This window comes from Amblyomma maculatum, chromosome 1 (genome assembly GCF_055883805.1).
Source record: "Amblyomma maculatum isolate TAMU_Amacu chromosome 1, ASM5588380v1, whole genome shotgun sequence".
NCBI lineage: Eukaryota > Metazoa > Arthropoda > Arachnida > Ixodida > Ixodidae > Amblyomma > Amblyomma maculatum.
Genome location: NC_139344.1, coordinates 137,700,275 through 137,719,188, shown reverse-complemented (window position 1 = coordinate 137,719,188; position 18,914 = coordinate 137,700,275). Strand labels below are relative to the sequence as shown.

Here is an 18,914-nt window from a genome sequence, read left to right as displayed (position 1 = left end):
TCCATTTTACAAAGAACACATTCCCTTTCGCCCAATACTGATTCTAGGCCATGATGGACTTGATTTGTCGTGTTTTCAGTATTCTACAGGAGGCAAATGTCTTACACAAACTGTAAAATGAAGTGTGCTGCAATAAAATTGTAACCTTGTGTTTGGTGCCATGGCTTTAGTTGCTTATGTGCCATTAAAACCAACTTTTGTGACTGATGGGGGAGGACGGGAGTTAAAAACTGACTGCACGCAAGTGAGCCATTGAACCATGCTATTAGGGTCAGTGGAAATTCCAGCAAATGTGAATTTTAAAAAATTTAACCTGCCCGATGTCTTTAGGATACCGGTATTTAAAACTGTACTTCTGTGCAGTGAGGTTATGGAATTCATTTTTTAAGTTATATGGGATTTATACTTCCACTGTTATTTTGGTCCTGTTTTTTGCTAAGAGCTGTTCTGCGTGCATGCAAAGATTAAACTGCCCTTGAAAAACATTTTGCTGCTTTTGGGCCCACTTCCACTTGCTCCTCTAGAGCCACTGCTACTCTGAGCTAAAATTGGTGGAATGTTATAACAACACTTCTAAGTTAGAAAGCTCTGTGAATGTCTGCTGTTAATTGCAGCATAATAAAATCCCCTTGAACCGAGCAGCAACATTTGTTCCTACGACATACCTGTTATATTGGAAATGAGCTGTACCCTCAAGCCTGAGGCAAAAAGCCAGGTTCCTATGTGTTGTGCGATGTCAGTGCACTTTGAACAACCCCAGAAGGTTGAAATTTCCGGAGCCCTCCACTATGGCGTGTCTCATAGCCTGTCTGATTTGCCTGCGTGTCTCATGGCTTTAAAAAATTGCAGTAAGCGTTGCCAGTGCGATACTGCAGTGTAATTGGGGGAAAAGAAATTTACAGGGTTTCTAGCTATCCGAAAAAGTCCTGGATTTGTCGGGGGAAATATTTTGGGCCTGGAAAAATTGGCACAAAATTTACCAAATCGGGGAGTACCGTAATTGTTTGCCATGCCTTAAAGGCCCACTGTCCACCCTCCGGTCGAAAATATTTTCTTCCCCGTTGACTGTGAGACTTCGCCCCTGGAACGCAAGGCCGCAAAATGTTTTTGAAAAGAGTAACTAATAACGCAGTTACAGCCACCTCAATCACCCGATTCTATCCTGCCTCTCTCCTTCTGTTCCCTCGCCAAGGTTTTTCACTCTCCTGCCCGAGGTCGTCTAGCCTCCGCAATAAATTCCCCTTCCTCCTCCGCGTTTGGCGGGAGGTGGGGCGTGGCTCTCCGCGAGCGCGAAAAAAAAAAGAACGGTCGAGGGAGCGCGCGCCGCTGGATTCAGTCTGGCCGTGGCGAGGGAAAAGCGCGCTGCGAGCGGTAGACACCCATCCTTCTCCCGTCAGTCAGCTAGACGGACCAATGGACGTCGTTCCCGATACGTACGTCGTTATCGGGGCCCGTCGGGCCAGCGCAGGGAGCGGTGAAGCTGGCTTCTCAAAGGAGAGCATGAGGGAGCTTTGAATTGTATTTTCGATGCTTTGCGGCGCGCGTGTCGCTGTAGAATTTTGCACAGACTATCTCCGGTACCTGATCGAAACACTGGGCTCCTTTTCTTAAAAGGGCCTTCCCTGGACAGTGGCCCTTTAAGTGATTCGTATCTAGCAAGGCATGACATCCTATTTTTCCTCTTTTTCTGTCGGTTTGTGACATGACAGTATGGGAAGCTTGCTCTCAAGCCACATCAATGTTATAGGTTGCGAAGAAACCAAAGCGTATTAGAGGCTGGACCTCTAATTCAAGCTAGAATCACGAGGTTATCAAAAGTTGTTAGTTTTGGACGGAATCGGCGTGTACATTTCCCACAGGATTGCTGCTGTCAGAAGGGGCAGAAAAGTTGGTCAATTTATTGGAACATTTTTGTTATGTTTTTATGAAGTTTTCTCGTGATACTATATTTCATTATGGGAATCTAATGGGCATTATACTACTCTTATTCATGTGAAATAGATATTCATGCTTACTGAGTAAAACTGTCAGATGTAGAGATAAGAAAAAAGGTAGCCCTTCATATTCTTTCAGGACTGTGAAAAGACTGCTGGTTTTGCAGGGTCTTATCAAAAGTGCTTAGTTATAAATTCAATATATGAACAACCCCAGAGTAACATGCTGGATGCCAGTTATTGGCTCTTTCATATACAGTAAAAACTTAAATCGAGCAACATACATGAAAAAAATTGCAGTGTAGGCTTAAGGAAGTAGTTAAAAAAGTTGAAAAATAAGATGAAATATGAACTGTTGTAACATACCTCATTTCTTGTGATGCTAAAATTTTTCGGGAGTAACTAATTTAGGAGCATGAAAAAGGGAGGAAACTGATGAATCAGGGGGTTTTTTTTTTAGTGCTCTAGAAGCATTGATCTCCATTCATTTCCAGTGACAGGTGTTGCCAGCATGATGTACCCACTTTGCTAACTACACTAACAAAATGCAGAGAGGCGGAATCCGCCTTTTTCCCAAAATGTGGCGTCCTCTAGGAGTAGTTGGAAATTCGTCTGCTACTGGTTGACAACTCCTTTGAGAGACTCAACCGGCTGCGAAATGGCGATGTGTGTTCTTGACAGCTACCGCCACCTGTCGCATACACCTGTCACAATTATTAACTGCACGTGGCCTCTGAGATCGGCTCCAGCTGTGTCGATCGCAGAGGCCAAACACTGCACATGTGTCGCTGGGGTTGGTGGTTCGTTTTCAACCAGGGGAGAGGTGCACATGCGCAGGGTGCCCTTGTGAAAAAGTTAGATTGTCTAAGAACTAGTACATTATGTGGTGAAGGCCATAACCCTTACATGAGCCTGTCCAAAAACTGGAATAGCATAAAGTGGTTTTTACACGAAAGAAAAAGTGCTCATCTATATTTAGTTGCCTTCGCTCATCGAAGGATCTGGCGAGGATGTCAAGATTGCTTCAAAAGTTTGTGAAGCTGACCTTCCTCCTGCATTGAATATCCTTACAGGAAGGGCAAAATGTTTTTGCAGTTTGCAGTTTCGATGAGTTTTTGTTTCTTATAGATGTTTTTTTTTTCTCGGTTCATTACCTATTTTTCTGCCTCTTCAGTGGTTGGGGGATCTTGAAATAGTAGCGAAAAATATAGTTTGCATGGTTGTGTTAGCAGGTCTAAGGGCATTCTGCACAATGTAATTATTGGCACCATTGGCTGGTTGGCTTAATTTGAGAGGCATCTGCCACTTTTTGTTGTAATCAGGCTACAATTGGTAGCATGTCTGGGCAGGAATATAAACCACTGCTGATTGGGAGCCAAAAAACCTGAAATTGACTTTTTCTTTAAGCGAAATAACTTCTTCAAGAAGTTAAATTTGAGATGTGAAAACATTTAATTATTGTGCTGGGCTCGTAAGGAACACATCGCAATTCTTCTTGCCCAGCGACAAGCTCACTGTTGCCATGTCGCTATGGCAACATAGGTGGCAGCACTGTGCCTCGGCGGGGGATATAAAAGGGGGTGTGCTGGCGGCTCTTCACTTAGTCTCTCCTTGGACGCTGCAACTCCTATGTCTCGCGCCTGTGTTGTGTGGTCACTTCATTTTCGCGCTGTTTTATTACCTTCCTTAATGCACCCACTAGCCCGCCAAATGCTCTCTTGTCCTATGTCTTCAAGCACTAAGCGCAGAGAGCAAGCGTTGCATACAGGAGTGAGCAGCAGGCAGGTAGTACTCAAGACTCTCCAATCTCCTACAAGAAAGAACTAGCCCCAAAGGCCTTGCACTTTTATTACTCGTAAGGGGTCTTAAGTGCTTTCGAGTGTTTTACCCACCATCCTCCTTTCTCTGATGGCACAGTTCTGGTGTCCACTGGAAAGTGTGGCAGGTGCTGCGCCTTTCCTTCCCTGCGGACAAACTTCCTTTATTTATATACACAGTGACAGGGTTTTTTTACTGAACAGTGGCCTTAAGGCTGTCATTTTGAAATCTTGATCACGGCCATGCCTAAACGTCAGTGTTAAGATCCCGTTCTCCAGAAAATTCAGCGCTAGCATTGGGAAATATCTGGCAGGCGAGGCGGCGCTGATTGGTTGGAAAGTTGTACTACGTCACATGACCACAAGGCATGGATGAGTTGTCAAGAGCTGTCCACTTGAGTAGCTCCTTTGATCAATCCCGGTGGGATTTTTGCATTCAGAGTTGGATACAGTACTCCTAGGCCATGTGGACAGATTGGTATGGCTTGGCTAAAACAGGGCTTTATAGCTATGTTAGGTGATCTGTTGTGCTAAGGGTGCTTAAATCACTCTGGTTACACTGCAGCTACCATCTTAGCTTCCACGAGGACCATACTCTGCTTGTAGACGAAATTGGCCATCTAATACTGGTCCGTGCGCTAGATCGGTTGTCAGCCTCCTTTGCAGATCGACAGGAATAAGGGGCAAATGACGAATGGTGTTGTTACATAAAGGAGCGAAAACAAGCCTGAAATATTGAATACTCGGTATTTTTGCATGTAAAACCAATTGTGGGCAAGGGGACAAACTGATTGGTATTGTTCAGAATATGCATCTACTTGCAAATGGTGAGCTAGGGAACACGCAAGTTAATGCTACGTTTAGTATAACCTTGCATATATTTTCTCGTGAACAGCTGAATGTAGACGGCTAGTTCGTGTTTACTTACCACTGTGCTTGCATCATATTCGTGCGCCTGATTCTTGTCCCAGCTGGCCCCAAATCTGTGCTGTGGTTGCTTTTCATAATTTTATGGCAGTGAACATTCCAGCTAATGAATTGAAATTATTGCGAACAGTGCTCAGACATGTTTTTTCCTTAATTTCCAGCATCCAACTGCTGGGGCAACTTCAGCTTCGCCATGCTCGCTGGGGATCAAGATGAGAACTCTGCCGAACAAGTTGGGGAAGACTGTGAAGATGAGGATGACACTGCTAGCCGGCGTCAGGAGGTACACGAGGAACCAAACCCCGTCGTAAAGCTGGAACGCTATGCTTATAGCGACATTGTCTTCAATCGGTGAGTACCTTTTCTACAGTGCTTGAGGTGCATCTGCTAATGCGTCAAGATGCTTACTTTTTCTGTGGTCTCTTTCGGTAGCGCATGATTCGGTAGTGCATCAGACTATTTATAGTTATTTGATCAGTTGTTAATCTTTCTTCTTGTGCAGAAAGCTGTGCTCTGTTTTTAGAGCAGATTTCAGTTTTTGGGTTAATAAACTCGAGCCCATGTGGTGTTTGGAATTTTCCGACCTAGTAGTTGTAATCCGTACTGTCTGCTGTCACTCCAAAGTTCTACCTTAACTCGTTTTCCAATGCAAAGGCTTGAATTATTATAGATGTCCTCTCAGTCTACAGTATAGTACAACCCCCCCCCCCCCTAAATTTTTATGCTTTCTTTGTGCAGAGCCCGAGCGAAATATTTAGCCTTATTTGTAGTGTGGGAACAACACAAAGCTCTGTTAACGGGGACACGTGTCTTAGGAACTGAAAAATCGCCAAGAAAGTTATTTTCTATGTTTGCAGTCAGTTCTGCACCTGTCTGCAAAATTTCACAGTTCTAAGTTTAGTATTTTGCCCGCAAGAACAATTTATATTGTCACTATTGACCGAATTTCAACGAAAATGTCAAAATGGCAATATTCTCGTGGCACGCAGCTCATGTTCCATGCATGCTTTTGAAGCCATTTTGGTCTCTATTGAAAGAGCAGCTTTCCTATCCAAATTCCCGTCACCACCATTCTTGCCAGTTTATTGGCCAAAGAAAAAAAACGCACCAAAAAAATGTCCCAATGCGCAATCCTATTCGTTACTTGGGGCTTGCGACATGAGGGCACTACCCGATTGACTGAGTAGGCCTTCGTCGATGCACGATGTGCTCGGTCGCAGCCCAGCGCAAGAGGCACTGCCATTTCGCTTGTGTTGTGATCGAAGCAGTACGAGATGCATGACTAGCAGTGAAATCTCTCTTCAGAAACAAATTTGGCAAGAAAGCGAATTGTTCGCGGATCGAAAAACTTACAAGACATCACGGGACGCGCAAGATGACGAACTTGTGTCCGGTGACTAGTGTTGAACCCATCGTGGTATGCCTAATGTTCTTGACGGCCGAAGGTAGCTCTGGCGGCCGTAGCGTACGCCACAACACTGTGTTTCAGCAGCCCAGAGGAACTGAAGAGTGGCAAATGACAGTGGCGGGCAAGATTGAAAAGCAGGCTTCAAATGTGGCAACGCAACCGGCAGGAAGAATGAATTTCTCGCTGACAGTACCAGCATCGAGACCCGACCACTAAGCGGAACTTCGCTCTCTGTTGTGAATTTAAATTTCGAGAACTATTGCGTCACTTGTGGACTGAAAACTGTGCTGTGATGTTCTGAAAGTAATTGGAGATAAGCAGGAATAAGGACTTGTGTTGAAATTGCACTTTGGGCACAAATGCTGAGGTGAGACATCAGTTCACCATGTGGCAAGAGCACTCAAGAACAACCCTTTCATCGTGAATGGTTTTGCAACGCGTGCGATGCAGGCTACTTACTGGCAATTGCCAAACTGCTTTGAATGACGTATTTTCATGAATTCATGTTAGCCACCATGAACATGGCAGGCTTATATGAAAACGAAGCTGACTCCTGCTGCCAGTCGTGTAACCGTAAAACACAAGTGCACGCAGTCAGTTCGCAAGCTGTACGCCGAACTGAATGTGAGCAATTCAGGAAATATTGCAGTTTCCTACAAGAGAGACCTTGCCTGGGGCTTGATAGGGTTTTTCAAATGTATCTGTAAATATTTCTCGCTTAAATCATTAAAATTACTTTGGTGCATATTTTGGCTTTTTCCAAAAACTGGTTTTATGTTGAGGTACACGTTTGCCCAAAGGATATCTCAGCAACTCAGTAGCTGGAGCTAAAATTCTTTTTGTATTGTGAAGCTGAAATTCATGCAAGGTTGGAAGCAAATTTTTTATTTGCAGCTTTAAAATTTATTTTATATTGAAATTCTTGTATAGATGCCATGGCTGTGAGTTGTTTTTCTGCATGCAAATTAAGTATACATGTTCAGAGCTAGAAAAGAGGCCTCGGAATATTATATTCTAGCACTCTGTGATGCCTCTGTTTGTGGTTGAGACCCTTCAGCTTTATATATTCATCAAAAGGCTGACTATTGCAGCTGTTCTTGGCATGAATTTATTGGTAAAATCATGCTTAGTGTTTATTTTAGCCGTATTGTGGCACATCGTGTCCTTTACTGTCATATCCATTGCATAAGCCTTCCTTCTGAGAAATGCATTGTGAAATTTTAATGTATCATTGGTGTGGAAGGTGGCTAGTTAAGGAATAGACTCCAAATTATTGCTGCATGTTTTGGCTTTGGATAAAAGATGGGCAGCCATGTGGATTGCTTGAAAAAAAAAAAAAAAAAACTAAATACTAATTGATAATTTTTTCTTGTGCTTTTTCGATTTTTAAACCTCTGAGCGAAGGTTGTGATGTAGCATACGAGTTTAGCTGACTTGAGACATGCAGAAACCTGCAGATTGGTGATTGCTGCCAAACATTGGTTGGAGTTGGTGCTCAGCTGAAAATTTGATGCTGCCCCTTAATGAGGGCTTAATATGCCTGTGCTATTGGTGCATCTTTGAGCAAACATGTATTTTGGGGTCACTTATGTGAGGCTGCTTGTGTGATAGATGGTCTGGTACGGTTTAAAAATTGTAGGGAAATGGACCGGCAGCTAAATTTTATGGATAGGAATATTGAAAATCGGCTAAATTTCCGAACATACTTCTAATAATGCCTGTGGCGTCGCGGTTTTCGTAGCATTCAACTGAAAAGGTCGTTTGTGCGTAGGCAGTAGGCCCACTCGTAGTTTTCTTTATCAGCGCTTGAGGTAGACATTTTCTTCAGGCTCATTATCACAGCATAGGTCTGAGGGTCGCTATCGGCGCCTTGGTGCGCGGCTTCCGCGATAAGTAGCGAGGCGGAGCCGCTCCGTGTATCCGGTCGCCAAGCCTGGTATCGTTGCCGCTTTTCTGAGGCCTTTACTTTCCAACCTCTAACTGCTGGATACTGCTTTGGTCGCGTGTCTTGGCTTGATCGTTTGAGTGCAGTTATCCGCGGGTTACCTCCTGCAATAAAAATGCGGTCTTTTAAATCTGAGAACGCGGTCTGAATAGAATGAATCAGTTGTCGCATAGAAGGGTCTTTGTGCCTCGCATCCGAAAAAGGCGGACTGCACTCTGTTGAACTTTCGTTGTGTTCAGGAAGCGCCGTCCAAGGCGAAGTAGCAGCACGTAGCTGATGCAGATACTCTGGAGAGAGATGCGCTTGCGAGGAGCTAGCGTCAGTCGCCAGAGCATGACCTTCCCGCACCGACGCATTGTTAGGCCGAATGCGGGTGGACTGCGATGTTTTCAGTGCCCAGAACGCTTGTAAAGGGAAGAAACCGCCCGTTGCTCGCTGTGATTAGTCACCAGTATACTTGAGCAGTTTGTGGCATCGTAGATACATGCTGTACTTTTAGGCCTACGCCAGTGCGTGACGGTAGGCAGGTATTAACTTTATTAAAACAGAGGAGTTTGGGGCATGCATGCCCCTGGGCCTCCGTGTTGCGCCTAGTGAAGTGTAGGGCGCATGGCATGGCGCCATGTCAGCCCAGCGGCGCGCGATTGGGCGCCTACTTGAAAGGGGGAAGGCTCTCAAGGTCTTTGCGAGAGCGTCTGGAATCCGATAGCGGAATCTGGGCGATAGGCACGCGGGCCCTCTCGCGGCGCTACTGCGTTAGTGCGTGAGACTGAGCTGGTGGTCTTCCCGCGCGGCGGCGCGTCGCTCGTGCGGCCTGAACCTCCGGTGGGAGCTCTGTTGGGCGAGGCTCGAATTGTGCGCTTATCGAGTCGCTGATTTGTGCGTCACGCTGCGTGGCGGCGGCCACTGAATGGGCTACGGAGAGGAGGCGCGTTTTTACTTTCCCCGCGCGCCTCGGATGGGGGCGCCGGCGGATGGTGCCTCCTCTCCTCCGCTTGGATTGGTCGGGGGGCCGCTTTCTGGCGCTCCATCCTCCGGGCGCGTCTCCATTGCCGCGCTGCCATGACTAACCGGGACGCGGCCGTCGTGTACGCGCTTCCGCTCTGCGACCGGGCGCGGCTGGGTTCGACCACCCGGGCGGCGACGCGATGGCGTCGCCTGCGGGCGGCGGTGAAGACACCGAAGCCGCCATGTACAGCGTTCTCGTGGCTCTCGCCTTTTGGCTGCTTCTTCTGCTGTGGCTGTTGTCGCAAGGCGACGCCTGGGCCGCTTTCGGCAGCGAGGGGCCGCGCGTGGGATAGCACACACCCACGCCGGCCGCGTGGCCCCCGCCGGCTCGGTCTGTGGATACCGACTCGGGCTACGATCATCCGTAGCGCGCGACGCCCCCGCTAGGGGCACAACGGTCCATGGCGCCGAGCTTCACTGCATCTTCTGCTTGCTGCCATGGGGTGAGTTCTCGTTATCTTCTGCGCGGCTTTCGCAGAGAGCGCCCTCTGTTGTGAGTGCGTATGGCGTCTTCCTGCCGCACTCAACGCTGAGGGCGATGCTCTGTGTCCTTCCCTCCTTAGTAGCTTGCTTGCTAAGCGATGTACGGTCAGTAAGTTGTGTTGCCGAACCGTTGTTGCGAGAAACGTTGTTTTCCGCCTTCATGACATACATATCCTCCGTAGCAGCAAGGCCCGGAAGCGTGGGGGAATATGGCGCGAGAGGGTGCATGCCCAGTACCGTTAGAGCGGCGCGTGCAGGCGGGCGCGTGGGAGTCGCGTGAATAAATGAAGGCGCACGGAGCGGACCGACGTGGTCGGCCGCTAACTCGGCTGCTTCCTGTCTCTGGTGTGCGAGCGCGGCTTCGGGGGAGGGGGATATTGATTAAATTCCAGCCGCTACTTTTTTCTCTCCTTCCCGAGGGTGCTCTGCCGAGCGACATCTGGAGGTGAACAAACTCTGGCCGGGCGTCGTACCGTCCCCATAGGCGGTCGCGTAGGTGAGGCCGCGTGGGCTGGCTCCTTCCCTCTCCTCCGCGGCCATCTGGTTCCCTTATGTTTCTCAGTGATTTCGTAGGTTCCAAGAACGTCCTCCCCGCTCTGCGTCTACACTAGTCAGAACCAGAAAAGAGAAGGTGCACAGTGGCCTTGTGTCTAGCCATCACGACCTTATTGGGATTGGATCGTTTTGTACTGTTTTTTGGCCAGCACATGAGGTGCCTAATGTTTCTGCAGATCGTGAGGAGACCCAGGCAGTAATTTGCCAGCGGGGGCAGTGCTCGACTTGATCAGCACACTTTCTCGTGAGCCAGTTGCACACAGCGTCGACATTGTTGCATGATATTTAGAACGTCATGCGTCGGTTTAAAAAGTGCAGATTGAGCATGAGTCCACTGGGAAGAACGATTTTTTTGCTACTTGTGGCGATGTCGGTGTGTGCCACGCGGCGTTAGCCGTAAATATTTGGGGGGGGGGGGGGGCTGTCGTTGCATAGGAGTGAGCTTGCGCTGCCCGCATCACGTGTTGTAAAGAGGCAGGCCTGTCGCCACGATTCGGGTGGCATGCACGCATGTAGGTCTTGGCGTTGTGCAGGGATGCATTGTTAGCTGCATGTCGCGGGAAGATGTCCTGGTGAGGGCCTCGAGATGGTGTTGATTGATCGCCGTGTTTACTCTCCGCGCTGTCGAAGGAGGCGAGGGAGAGCAGGAAGGATGACTGGGCGAGGGTCGGTGTCATCGACCGCCAGAATGGGCGCATGGCCGCGGACCCCGTGACGCATGCGCCGTTGGGAGAGTCACGTGATGTGCGGGGATGCCCGGCCTGACCTTGCGGGCCCGGTTCTCTGCAGCGAGAGGCACTATCTTTCCCGCCTTTCTATCGCCTTGCTGCGCGATGCCCCTCCCCGATTTTTTGGCGCCAAAACTCCCATGTCGGAGCCAGTGCCAGAGATCCGCTGTAGCGAGTGGCCTTCTCCGCGTGCTCCTGGCGCGCTCCCGTGCTTTTGCCGGTCGGACGTTGGGCGGGTCGGCAGGCGCCAGTGGCGGCGCACGTGGGCACGCTTAAGATGGCGGCTTTCGCGGTCTTCCCCGCGCGTGGTCAGCAGCCGGACTGGGCGAGGAGTGGCGGCCTTACTGGCTCACTTACCCGCGGCGCATTCCTGGCGTTCTCAATGACCCGGGACCGGATTTCGCGTTCCTGGGGCGCCGCTCTCTTGCGGGACGACCTGCGCCGGCGCGCTTTGTGCGGCTTCTTCGCTGCGGGCTCACGCGCTCCGCCTGGGGCACAACAGCGCGCTTGCCGAGCCGGTCTCTCCGAGGGACATTCATCGGCACCTACTTCGTGCATTCCTTCGTATCTCGAACCAGCCTAACCTTCGCGTATAGAACAGGCTCCATGCTGTTCTCGACGCAACGTAGCCTAGCTGTCGTCACGTGGAGGCATGATGAAATGGCTTTTGGTATCCGTATTTTCGGGCGCCTTATAGTTTAAGGGCCTTGAATTGCCTCGGATTGAAGGGGGTGTGTGAGGAATGCTGTTTGCGTCGTTAGGAGGGTGCTGAAATGGGCGGTCTAACAGGCCTGCGGTGACGTTGTCGAGCCCCACGTGGTGTTCTGGGGACTAGCAGGATCCCATGACCTCCCGCCCTTTCCTACCCTGGATGTCTCTCGCGATCAGTAGAGCTCGCTACGAAGTGGACAGAGCCGCGTAAAGGAATGCAGGCACTAGTATGAGCAAGAGTTGGCCTTGCTTGATTATCAAATTGTTGTTTGGTGGGACTTGTTCAGCGTTGCAATAGCGCCGAGCGCCTTCTGCTCTTCTCATCAGCGCTCTCATTGCACGGCGTCGCTCCGTACTCCTACGTTTCCTTTGCCATTGTCGCGCCTACTCCTCGTTGACCGACTTGACATTGCAGGCCAGTGAGGCCTGCTCTGGCTTATGTGGCATCTGCGCCGGTTCGCGTGTTGAGCTCAGCGCGGCCGGTTTTCGTCGATGGCGACCGGCGGCGGGGAGACGGCTGCTCTGGTCGTGGATGTTGTCTGTCTTTCGTCAAGCCACGCGGCTCTACGACATCTCCGTTTTCGTATGTGGTGCCGCCGTCCCCGCATGACGAACGTTTCCGGTGGCGACCCTTCTCCCCCTCGGCGGAGATGGATGCCGCCCATCTGCTGGAATGCAGCCTGTTTGTTTTCTTTCCTTTCGCACAGCCCCGCGGCTGAATTGGCTGCTCTAGTGGTGAGGAGGGCGTCGTTCTCCTCCTGTATCGAGAGTAGCAGGCTCAGCTCCCCCTCTGAGATCGCCGCGTGGCCAGCCGCGCCCACGCCCACTTGGTTGCCGTGGTGCTGGCCCTCGGGGGAGGGGGGGGGGGACGCGCCTTTGTCTTCATCATCGGCCAACTGGCGCCGGCAGTGTGCTTGTCATTCGCACCTTCAACAATTGCAGGGCACCAGGTTCAAAGCTGCTCTCGAATATCGTGTCTATGTCTATCGTGTCGCATGAGGCTTTTTTTTCTTTTTTTTGTCGTTTGGAGCATGAATGGATTCGACAATGCTAGAACTCCTCACAGTTATGAAACGGGCATCTGAGGCGCGTATGCGCTGGGTCCTTTTGTGTGCACTTCACTGGCGGTGGAGTTTTCTCGAAGTTTTATGGCAGATTCAGGTCTTTGCAACACTATGCCTGCAGAAGAGCATGATGTAATCCCATTTTGATGCATCCTGTTGCCGCAGGCATATTTGTGAACCAATTTGCTGTGCGGTGATGTTGGTTGGAATCACACGATGGAGAGATGCAAATCTTGAGGATGCACTACACATCACACAGCTCGACGTCAATTTCAGGCGTGCCAAATTTGTGGTTTGTTCGGCCTCCTTAGTTAGTGCTGCAAGTAACGTTGCCAAAAGCATTTTGCACCCAACTCATCCGGGTGGTTCTATTGCATGGCCATGGCATTAGCTCGTTGCCTTGGGCCAGTTGGCAGCAAATGACAAACGAAAAGAAATGACCAGTTAGCCATTTATTGCCAAAGCAGGCAGCGATCCAGTTCATGAGGGTACTTGGAATTTAGTTCTACTGTGCCATTCTAAAACACGTTGAGGAAATCTTGCCAAACTGCTTCTTTACGTCAAGGACTACTTTTGGCGCCTTATGCAGCATTCATTATTTGATGGGAGCACTGCAAAAGAATGGCGAGCAGATTTGTGCGACAGTGCCAAATTTGTTGCATGGAAAAGAACAATAAGTGGAGCCTAATAATTGTGGGAGACTTTTGATGTTTGCACCAAAATGAGCAAATACAAAGCAATGCACACTTGCATGGTACGCTTTTGGGTGCACATCTGCGAGCCTGCGTTGTATGAAGTTTTGGCACGGTGCTTGGTTTGGGTTTGGTTTAGGAGCAGTACACGCATCAGATAAAAGCTGGTTGACATTCTCAGGCCTTCTTGCCTTTTAGAACATGGAGAACATTGCATTACAGGATGTTCAGCACTTGTTTATAATATAAACTGCAGAATATACAAATTCAGGTTAATACTTGGACATCAGTCCTAGAATTAAGACAGCAAGCAAAAAATGCATTGCAGTGTGCAAAAAATGACCACAGCTTTAATTTGCTGTTTCCAGATGGCTTCGCCATCTGTTTATCCCTTAAGGGCCGCGGTCTTGCATGGTGGAGGGTCTTTAAAAGCATCCCGTGCTGTAAACCAGTACTATACCCACATTTTTACTTATGGCACCAGGTTGGTTCGAAAGTCTCCGTCTGTGTGCTTGTGTGGTGAGTCTGCGATGCCGGGACCACTGAAATAATATGGCTAAATTGCAAACAGGCAGCACATAATTTTCTTATTTCAATAATTGCACTGTGCCCAGAGATTCATGGGCAGCACAGAGGATGAATGGCCAAATATTTTGTTAGTTGGGCTCAGAATCTGCCTTTTCTCTATTGCTTTGCAACGAGTGGTGAGAATTGGCTGCATTAAGGGCAAATTTGTTTTCCAAATGGTCGTTGGACAGTTTGGTAGCAGAGTTAGTGTGTGAAGTCTAATGGTCATTTTGTTTGTTTCCCTCAGTGGCATGCTCAACAAAATCTTGCAAGACGTTGCAAATGACTCTTCCTTATTTGTAGCTGTAAGTTGCATTAGTATGGTACAAAAACAGAAGAAAATTGAAAATTACTGCTGCACAATGAAACCCGAGAAAATGCAAAAGGGAACACTGGGATTGAAAAAGGTAGAGGCCAGCAGCTACCTTGTTCTCATGCAGTTCAGTGCTCAAATGATATACACTATGAAAAAAAAAAAACTTTCCCAAACCAGTAAGGTACTTATCACTGCATTCCTGTCATCTCGCTTTCAGACATACATCCTGATTTTACAAGAACACCATGATCGCATGTGGCCAAAATATTACCAGACATGGTGTTATTCTCTGATCATTCTTTGGTACAACTATATTGTGAGAGTGCGAAACGAGCTTGCAAAGGAAACTCAAAATGTATCCTTGAAACGGCCCACAATCTCACTGCTTTCAGCTTGGTTAAAGCAGTGCTGTGTATCTCTCAGGTAATCTTATAGTAGGTGTGGTTAATTGAGGCAGTGCACAGACAGAAAAACAAGCGATAATCAATGGCATACCAACTATCTCAATTATTCGCTTTACACCACCTGAATGGCAACGATATATGTTAAGCCGATACGCCCCCCACCCACACACACCTTTTTTTTTGCTGCAGAAGATTGCTATTAGCACTCACTACTATGCTGAACATAAAGAACTTCAAGATTGCCTATTATTTTCATTGGCAGTATGGAAACTAACGAAGCGATATTTATGTACATCCTCCGCAGCACTTCATGCCTGTAACAGATTCATGACGGCTGTAGACCTGTTGAGTCAGCGCGGTAGCCAGAACACATTTTTTTTTTTTTTTGACGCGCATGTGCGATTTCGTGTTGGTGCCTTGAACCTAGTTAACTGGTCCAAGCAATGCACCGATAGGGAACGAAGAGAGCTGCTTAGCTAGCAGGAGGAGAGGAAGTGGGGCTTACTGGCCAACGCAGGCATGCCAGCTGCAGCGGAGCAGCACTGAATTCTCAGAAATGCGCTGTTCACTCATTAATACCATCGTGATATCACGCCCCTGGCCTCCCTACTTGTTAGTCTTCAACTTTGACTGATCGTAACTAATGCATTGCATGCGATCAGTCCCAACCCTTTTCGGCCATGAATTTTGGCCGTATCGCTGGTGCCCGTGGTCCGTTCACGTTGGCATACTTGCCTACTCTGGTCTGTCTTACGATTTCACTAATCTTGCCTCAAATCATATAAATTGAGAAAGTCTATTACCGTATATACTCGTGGGCAGTACTTTTCCGTGGGTTTGACGGGGTGCGTGTAGGGATCGACATTTTTTTTCTTTTTTTTTTGAAATTTTCTAGCTATAGCGCAACCATGATTACGCGTCCGTTTTTTTATGCGGCGACACTCATTTTTATGAATGGATTATTCGTTCACACTGGAACATTCGGCGGCGAGAGAAATCCTTGCTCGCTCTAGCCGCAGAATGCTTGAACGAGCCATTAGGCCATTAGCGCAGGGGCGGCGAATCCGTCGAATACATAATGCATTGAAAGTATGAATGATATGTGGAATCTGACCGCGCGATTACAACCAGTAGTAAAATAGGTTGGTAGCGGTTGCTTAACTGCTGTATTACCTTTACTGACAAATTTCGCTTGTTCGGTCGACGGTCTTGAGCGGCGCTCCACGCAAGATCCGCGGCTGACACTCTCGCGGGTGTTCCTTTTAACGGAGTGTTAAATGCCCTTGTGAAGCGCCCTGATCGCGAGCAGAACGAATGGCTAGAAAGGCTGCGACGTGTGTGTATGTATATAGTATATTAGTTTCCGTTTAGTGTGTGCGTGCAAACGGAGCGGCCGTTGCTAACGTCTCCCTTTGAACTGTCCGAACTTGGGAGGAGGTCTGCGGGGCTGGCGCCGCACGGACGGCCAGCGATGTCGGCCGTAAAAAAGCGCCGCTCCCGGGAGGACACCCGATCTTCCCTCAACCACCCCCAGCCGTGCCAGCGAGGGGTTTTCTAGGAATTCGACGGGAGCTTGCGGCAACGGTGACGTCGGAAAGACGACGGAAAAGGAGGACTTCGAGAGGGAGGCAGCCGTGGGAGGTTATTGTCGCGATTACTAATTACAGTGGTACGCCTTACGACGCAGCCATGTTATAGGCGAACATTACGATAAACGCTAGGCCCAGCGTCGCCAACCGACGGCTGCCGTCGGTGTACGGCGCATCATAGGAGTGTACTTACACCACATGCGTGCCCTTGCACGGTGAGGTGCCTTCAGCACCATGCTAGCTTTTCTACCGCATAACATTTTGTCGTTTGTGGTATGTTCAGGGTTCTAGGCCCAGCGTGCAGGACGGTTCGACGCGTTCATAGTCGGTAACTTTTTTTTACGTGCACAGAATATGGTACGAGTTTTTTTTTTTTTAATTTTAGTATTACTATTATCCGCCGCAACGCAGCTTGTCCGCACTTTCTTTTCAAGTGTGACTGAGTGTGGCATTTGTTACTAATCTTTGTACCCTTTCCTGTAGCTAGCCCTCCGTCCAGCGTTTATGCGGAATCGAGCACGCACCGCTTTATTTTGCATGACGATTTGATCGATTTATATTATTCGTTCCTACCTGTCCCACGAATACAGTCCGCATAGCGTTAGTTTGACCCCAGGTATGCACTGCATGCATTGTCAGGCCATCCGGTTTGCCACGCGGCGTGACTCACTGTTAGCGTTTCGAATTCTGAAGGTGTGGCACTTGTCCGTAGTTAACGTTTTTGCCAAGGGTACTCTACTATGTTGGACCACGTCGCTGCAATTCTTTTTCTGTCGCAGTGCGTAGAGTTTCGTCTATGGGTTGGACTAACGAAGCCGCAGTGCGTTGCAGAGCAAGCGGCATGTTGTGCGCGGCTCCAAAGTTCAAGATGGCGCTGATTGATTACATTTCCGTGAAAGGCACATATCGTTGCACGAAGCTCTGCGCTGAGAACTCTTCCTGCTGCGACTCTCGTACCGCGCGTGGCACGCGTTCGCTTAGCCCATTGACGAGGGAGGCTCCATCGGCGCACTTGGTGCTTTGCGGTAGCGTTTCGTCCGTTCGCCGGCAGCGCGGCGCAGCGCTCGTGACTGCGCGGCCCGTGGGTGAGGGATGCACGCACCCCCCTCTGTGCCCTTGGCCGCTCCGCGTTCCCCCTCGTACTCTGCTCGCAGAGGACGGTCGAAGGTCATCGACCTTCTCTTTCGTTGGTGCCCCTCTCTGGCTGTGTTGTATGTGGCGCTGCCCGCATTCTCTCTCTCTCTCATGCTTGCCTGTTTCCTTGTGCGGGACCTTCTCGCCGGGCTGTTCATTCTGGGGAAAGTGTCACGTGACCGGCACTCGCGTAGTGTAGTAGGCGGACGGCCGGTGCCCTCCTTCCTTCCTGGCGCGTAGCCGTGACGCGGCCCTTGCTCCGCGGACTGTCGGCCCGTTTTTTGTCCGTGCGTGTGGTGGCCTGCAGAGAGGCAGCTGGCAATTTACTGTTAAGAAGTACACTCTGGGGTGTGTGTATATAAGCAGGAGCTTTTAACATCCTGTTAAATCAACGTAAAAGAAAAAAAACGCAAATTCAGCGACTGTTGTTTGTACGCAGGGGACACTTGCGTTGTAAATGGTAATGATGTATGTTGTCTTGCACTGGCTGTGGTGTTAGTGTACCAGAAGCACATTGAAGACCCGTTTATATGTCTAATGTTACGTGCGAGCTCTTGAATGTGAACTCTGCATCCAGTGCACCATGTGAAACACACTAATGCCCCTTTCATGTGTGTCTAAAGTTAAATGTTTTGTTGTGGCAGGATCAGAATTACTATAAAAGTTTTGCCAATGAGTGTTTTAGGGGTGATCATATTATAATCTTTAAATTACTTCTGCTGGCAGTGCCCTTACAATGTGGCCATGTTAAGATGCTTTCTTGTAATTTAGATATGGCAGATGCTAATTATGAGGTGAAATTGTAATTTGTATTTTGGCTGCATCTGATAGATTCTCAGTTGCCAAGCAGACCGCCTAGATAAGTTGTTTACTGTGTTATGGCGGCAGCTGGGCTGTTTTAGCTGTGCGAAAATCTCATGTGACTGCATACTTAGAACAAAACTTCTTTTTGTTTGCAGCCAATTGGTGGCTCGGAACATTGTGGAGACCCTTCGTTCGGTTGCTGACTCGCAAGAAGCTGTTGATGCTGTGCTTACAGCACTAAGCTCACTGTCCTTGGACTGTGGTAAGCAGGATTGTCTCACTACCTTTGGTTGCTTTGAGCTCTCCTAAGTGTGGGGAAACACCTTTTTTATTTGTACAATTGTACAGATTTTTCAGAGTACACAGCTCTTAGTGAATCGAAGGATGAAGTCAGCACAAGAAAAACATTTCTAGCTTAAAAAGCGTTTGAGCTATATTTGTTCAAATTTTAGTGCAAGTTTTAGATTTCAAATTTTATATTTCAGAAATTGCAGCAGTTTATTATGTTTGTATATTTTTGTTGTTTTCTTCTCTTTAAGCTTATGCCTGTTCCTTGTAGTATTTTTTCTAGTCATTTATACAAAATTGGGTGTTCAAAATTCGTACTGTGATAAGACTTTTCATTCCTTCGAAGCTTGGTATTGCATTACTCCTCCAGGGGTGATGTTTCTTAAGCTAAGGTCAGGGGCCAGTTTCATTAACTAGGATGTAGTTTTTGTAGTTGGCCTGGATTAGGTGTGAAATTTTCGAATTTTGAAGTGCACTGAGGTGTAATGACTGGGGATATTTTTGTTTGATTTTCATGCAGCAAGTCACTAGTGCTATTGG

At 48.4% G+C, this 18,914-nt stretch overlaps 1 protein-coding gene across 3 annotated transcripts in view; it reads left to right on the top strand.

Annotated features, from left to right (window-relative positions):
• Window positions 1-18,914, top strand: part of LOC146204042 (serine/threonine-protein phosphatase 4 regulatory subunit 1-like) — an 88,435-nt gene that overhangs the window by 9,199 nt on the left and 60,322 nt on the right. For all 3 annotated transcript variants that reach the window (XM_084589063.1, XM_084589064.1, XM_084589065.1), the window contains 2 exons: window positions 4,840-5,029; window positions 18,242-18,348. In XM_084589063.1, the coding sequence (XP_084445189.1) occupies window positions 4,840-5,029; window positions 18,242-18,348 (297 nt within the window). The remainder of the gene's footprint in view (window positions 1-4,839; window positions 5,030-18,241; window positions 18,349-18,914) is intronic.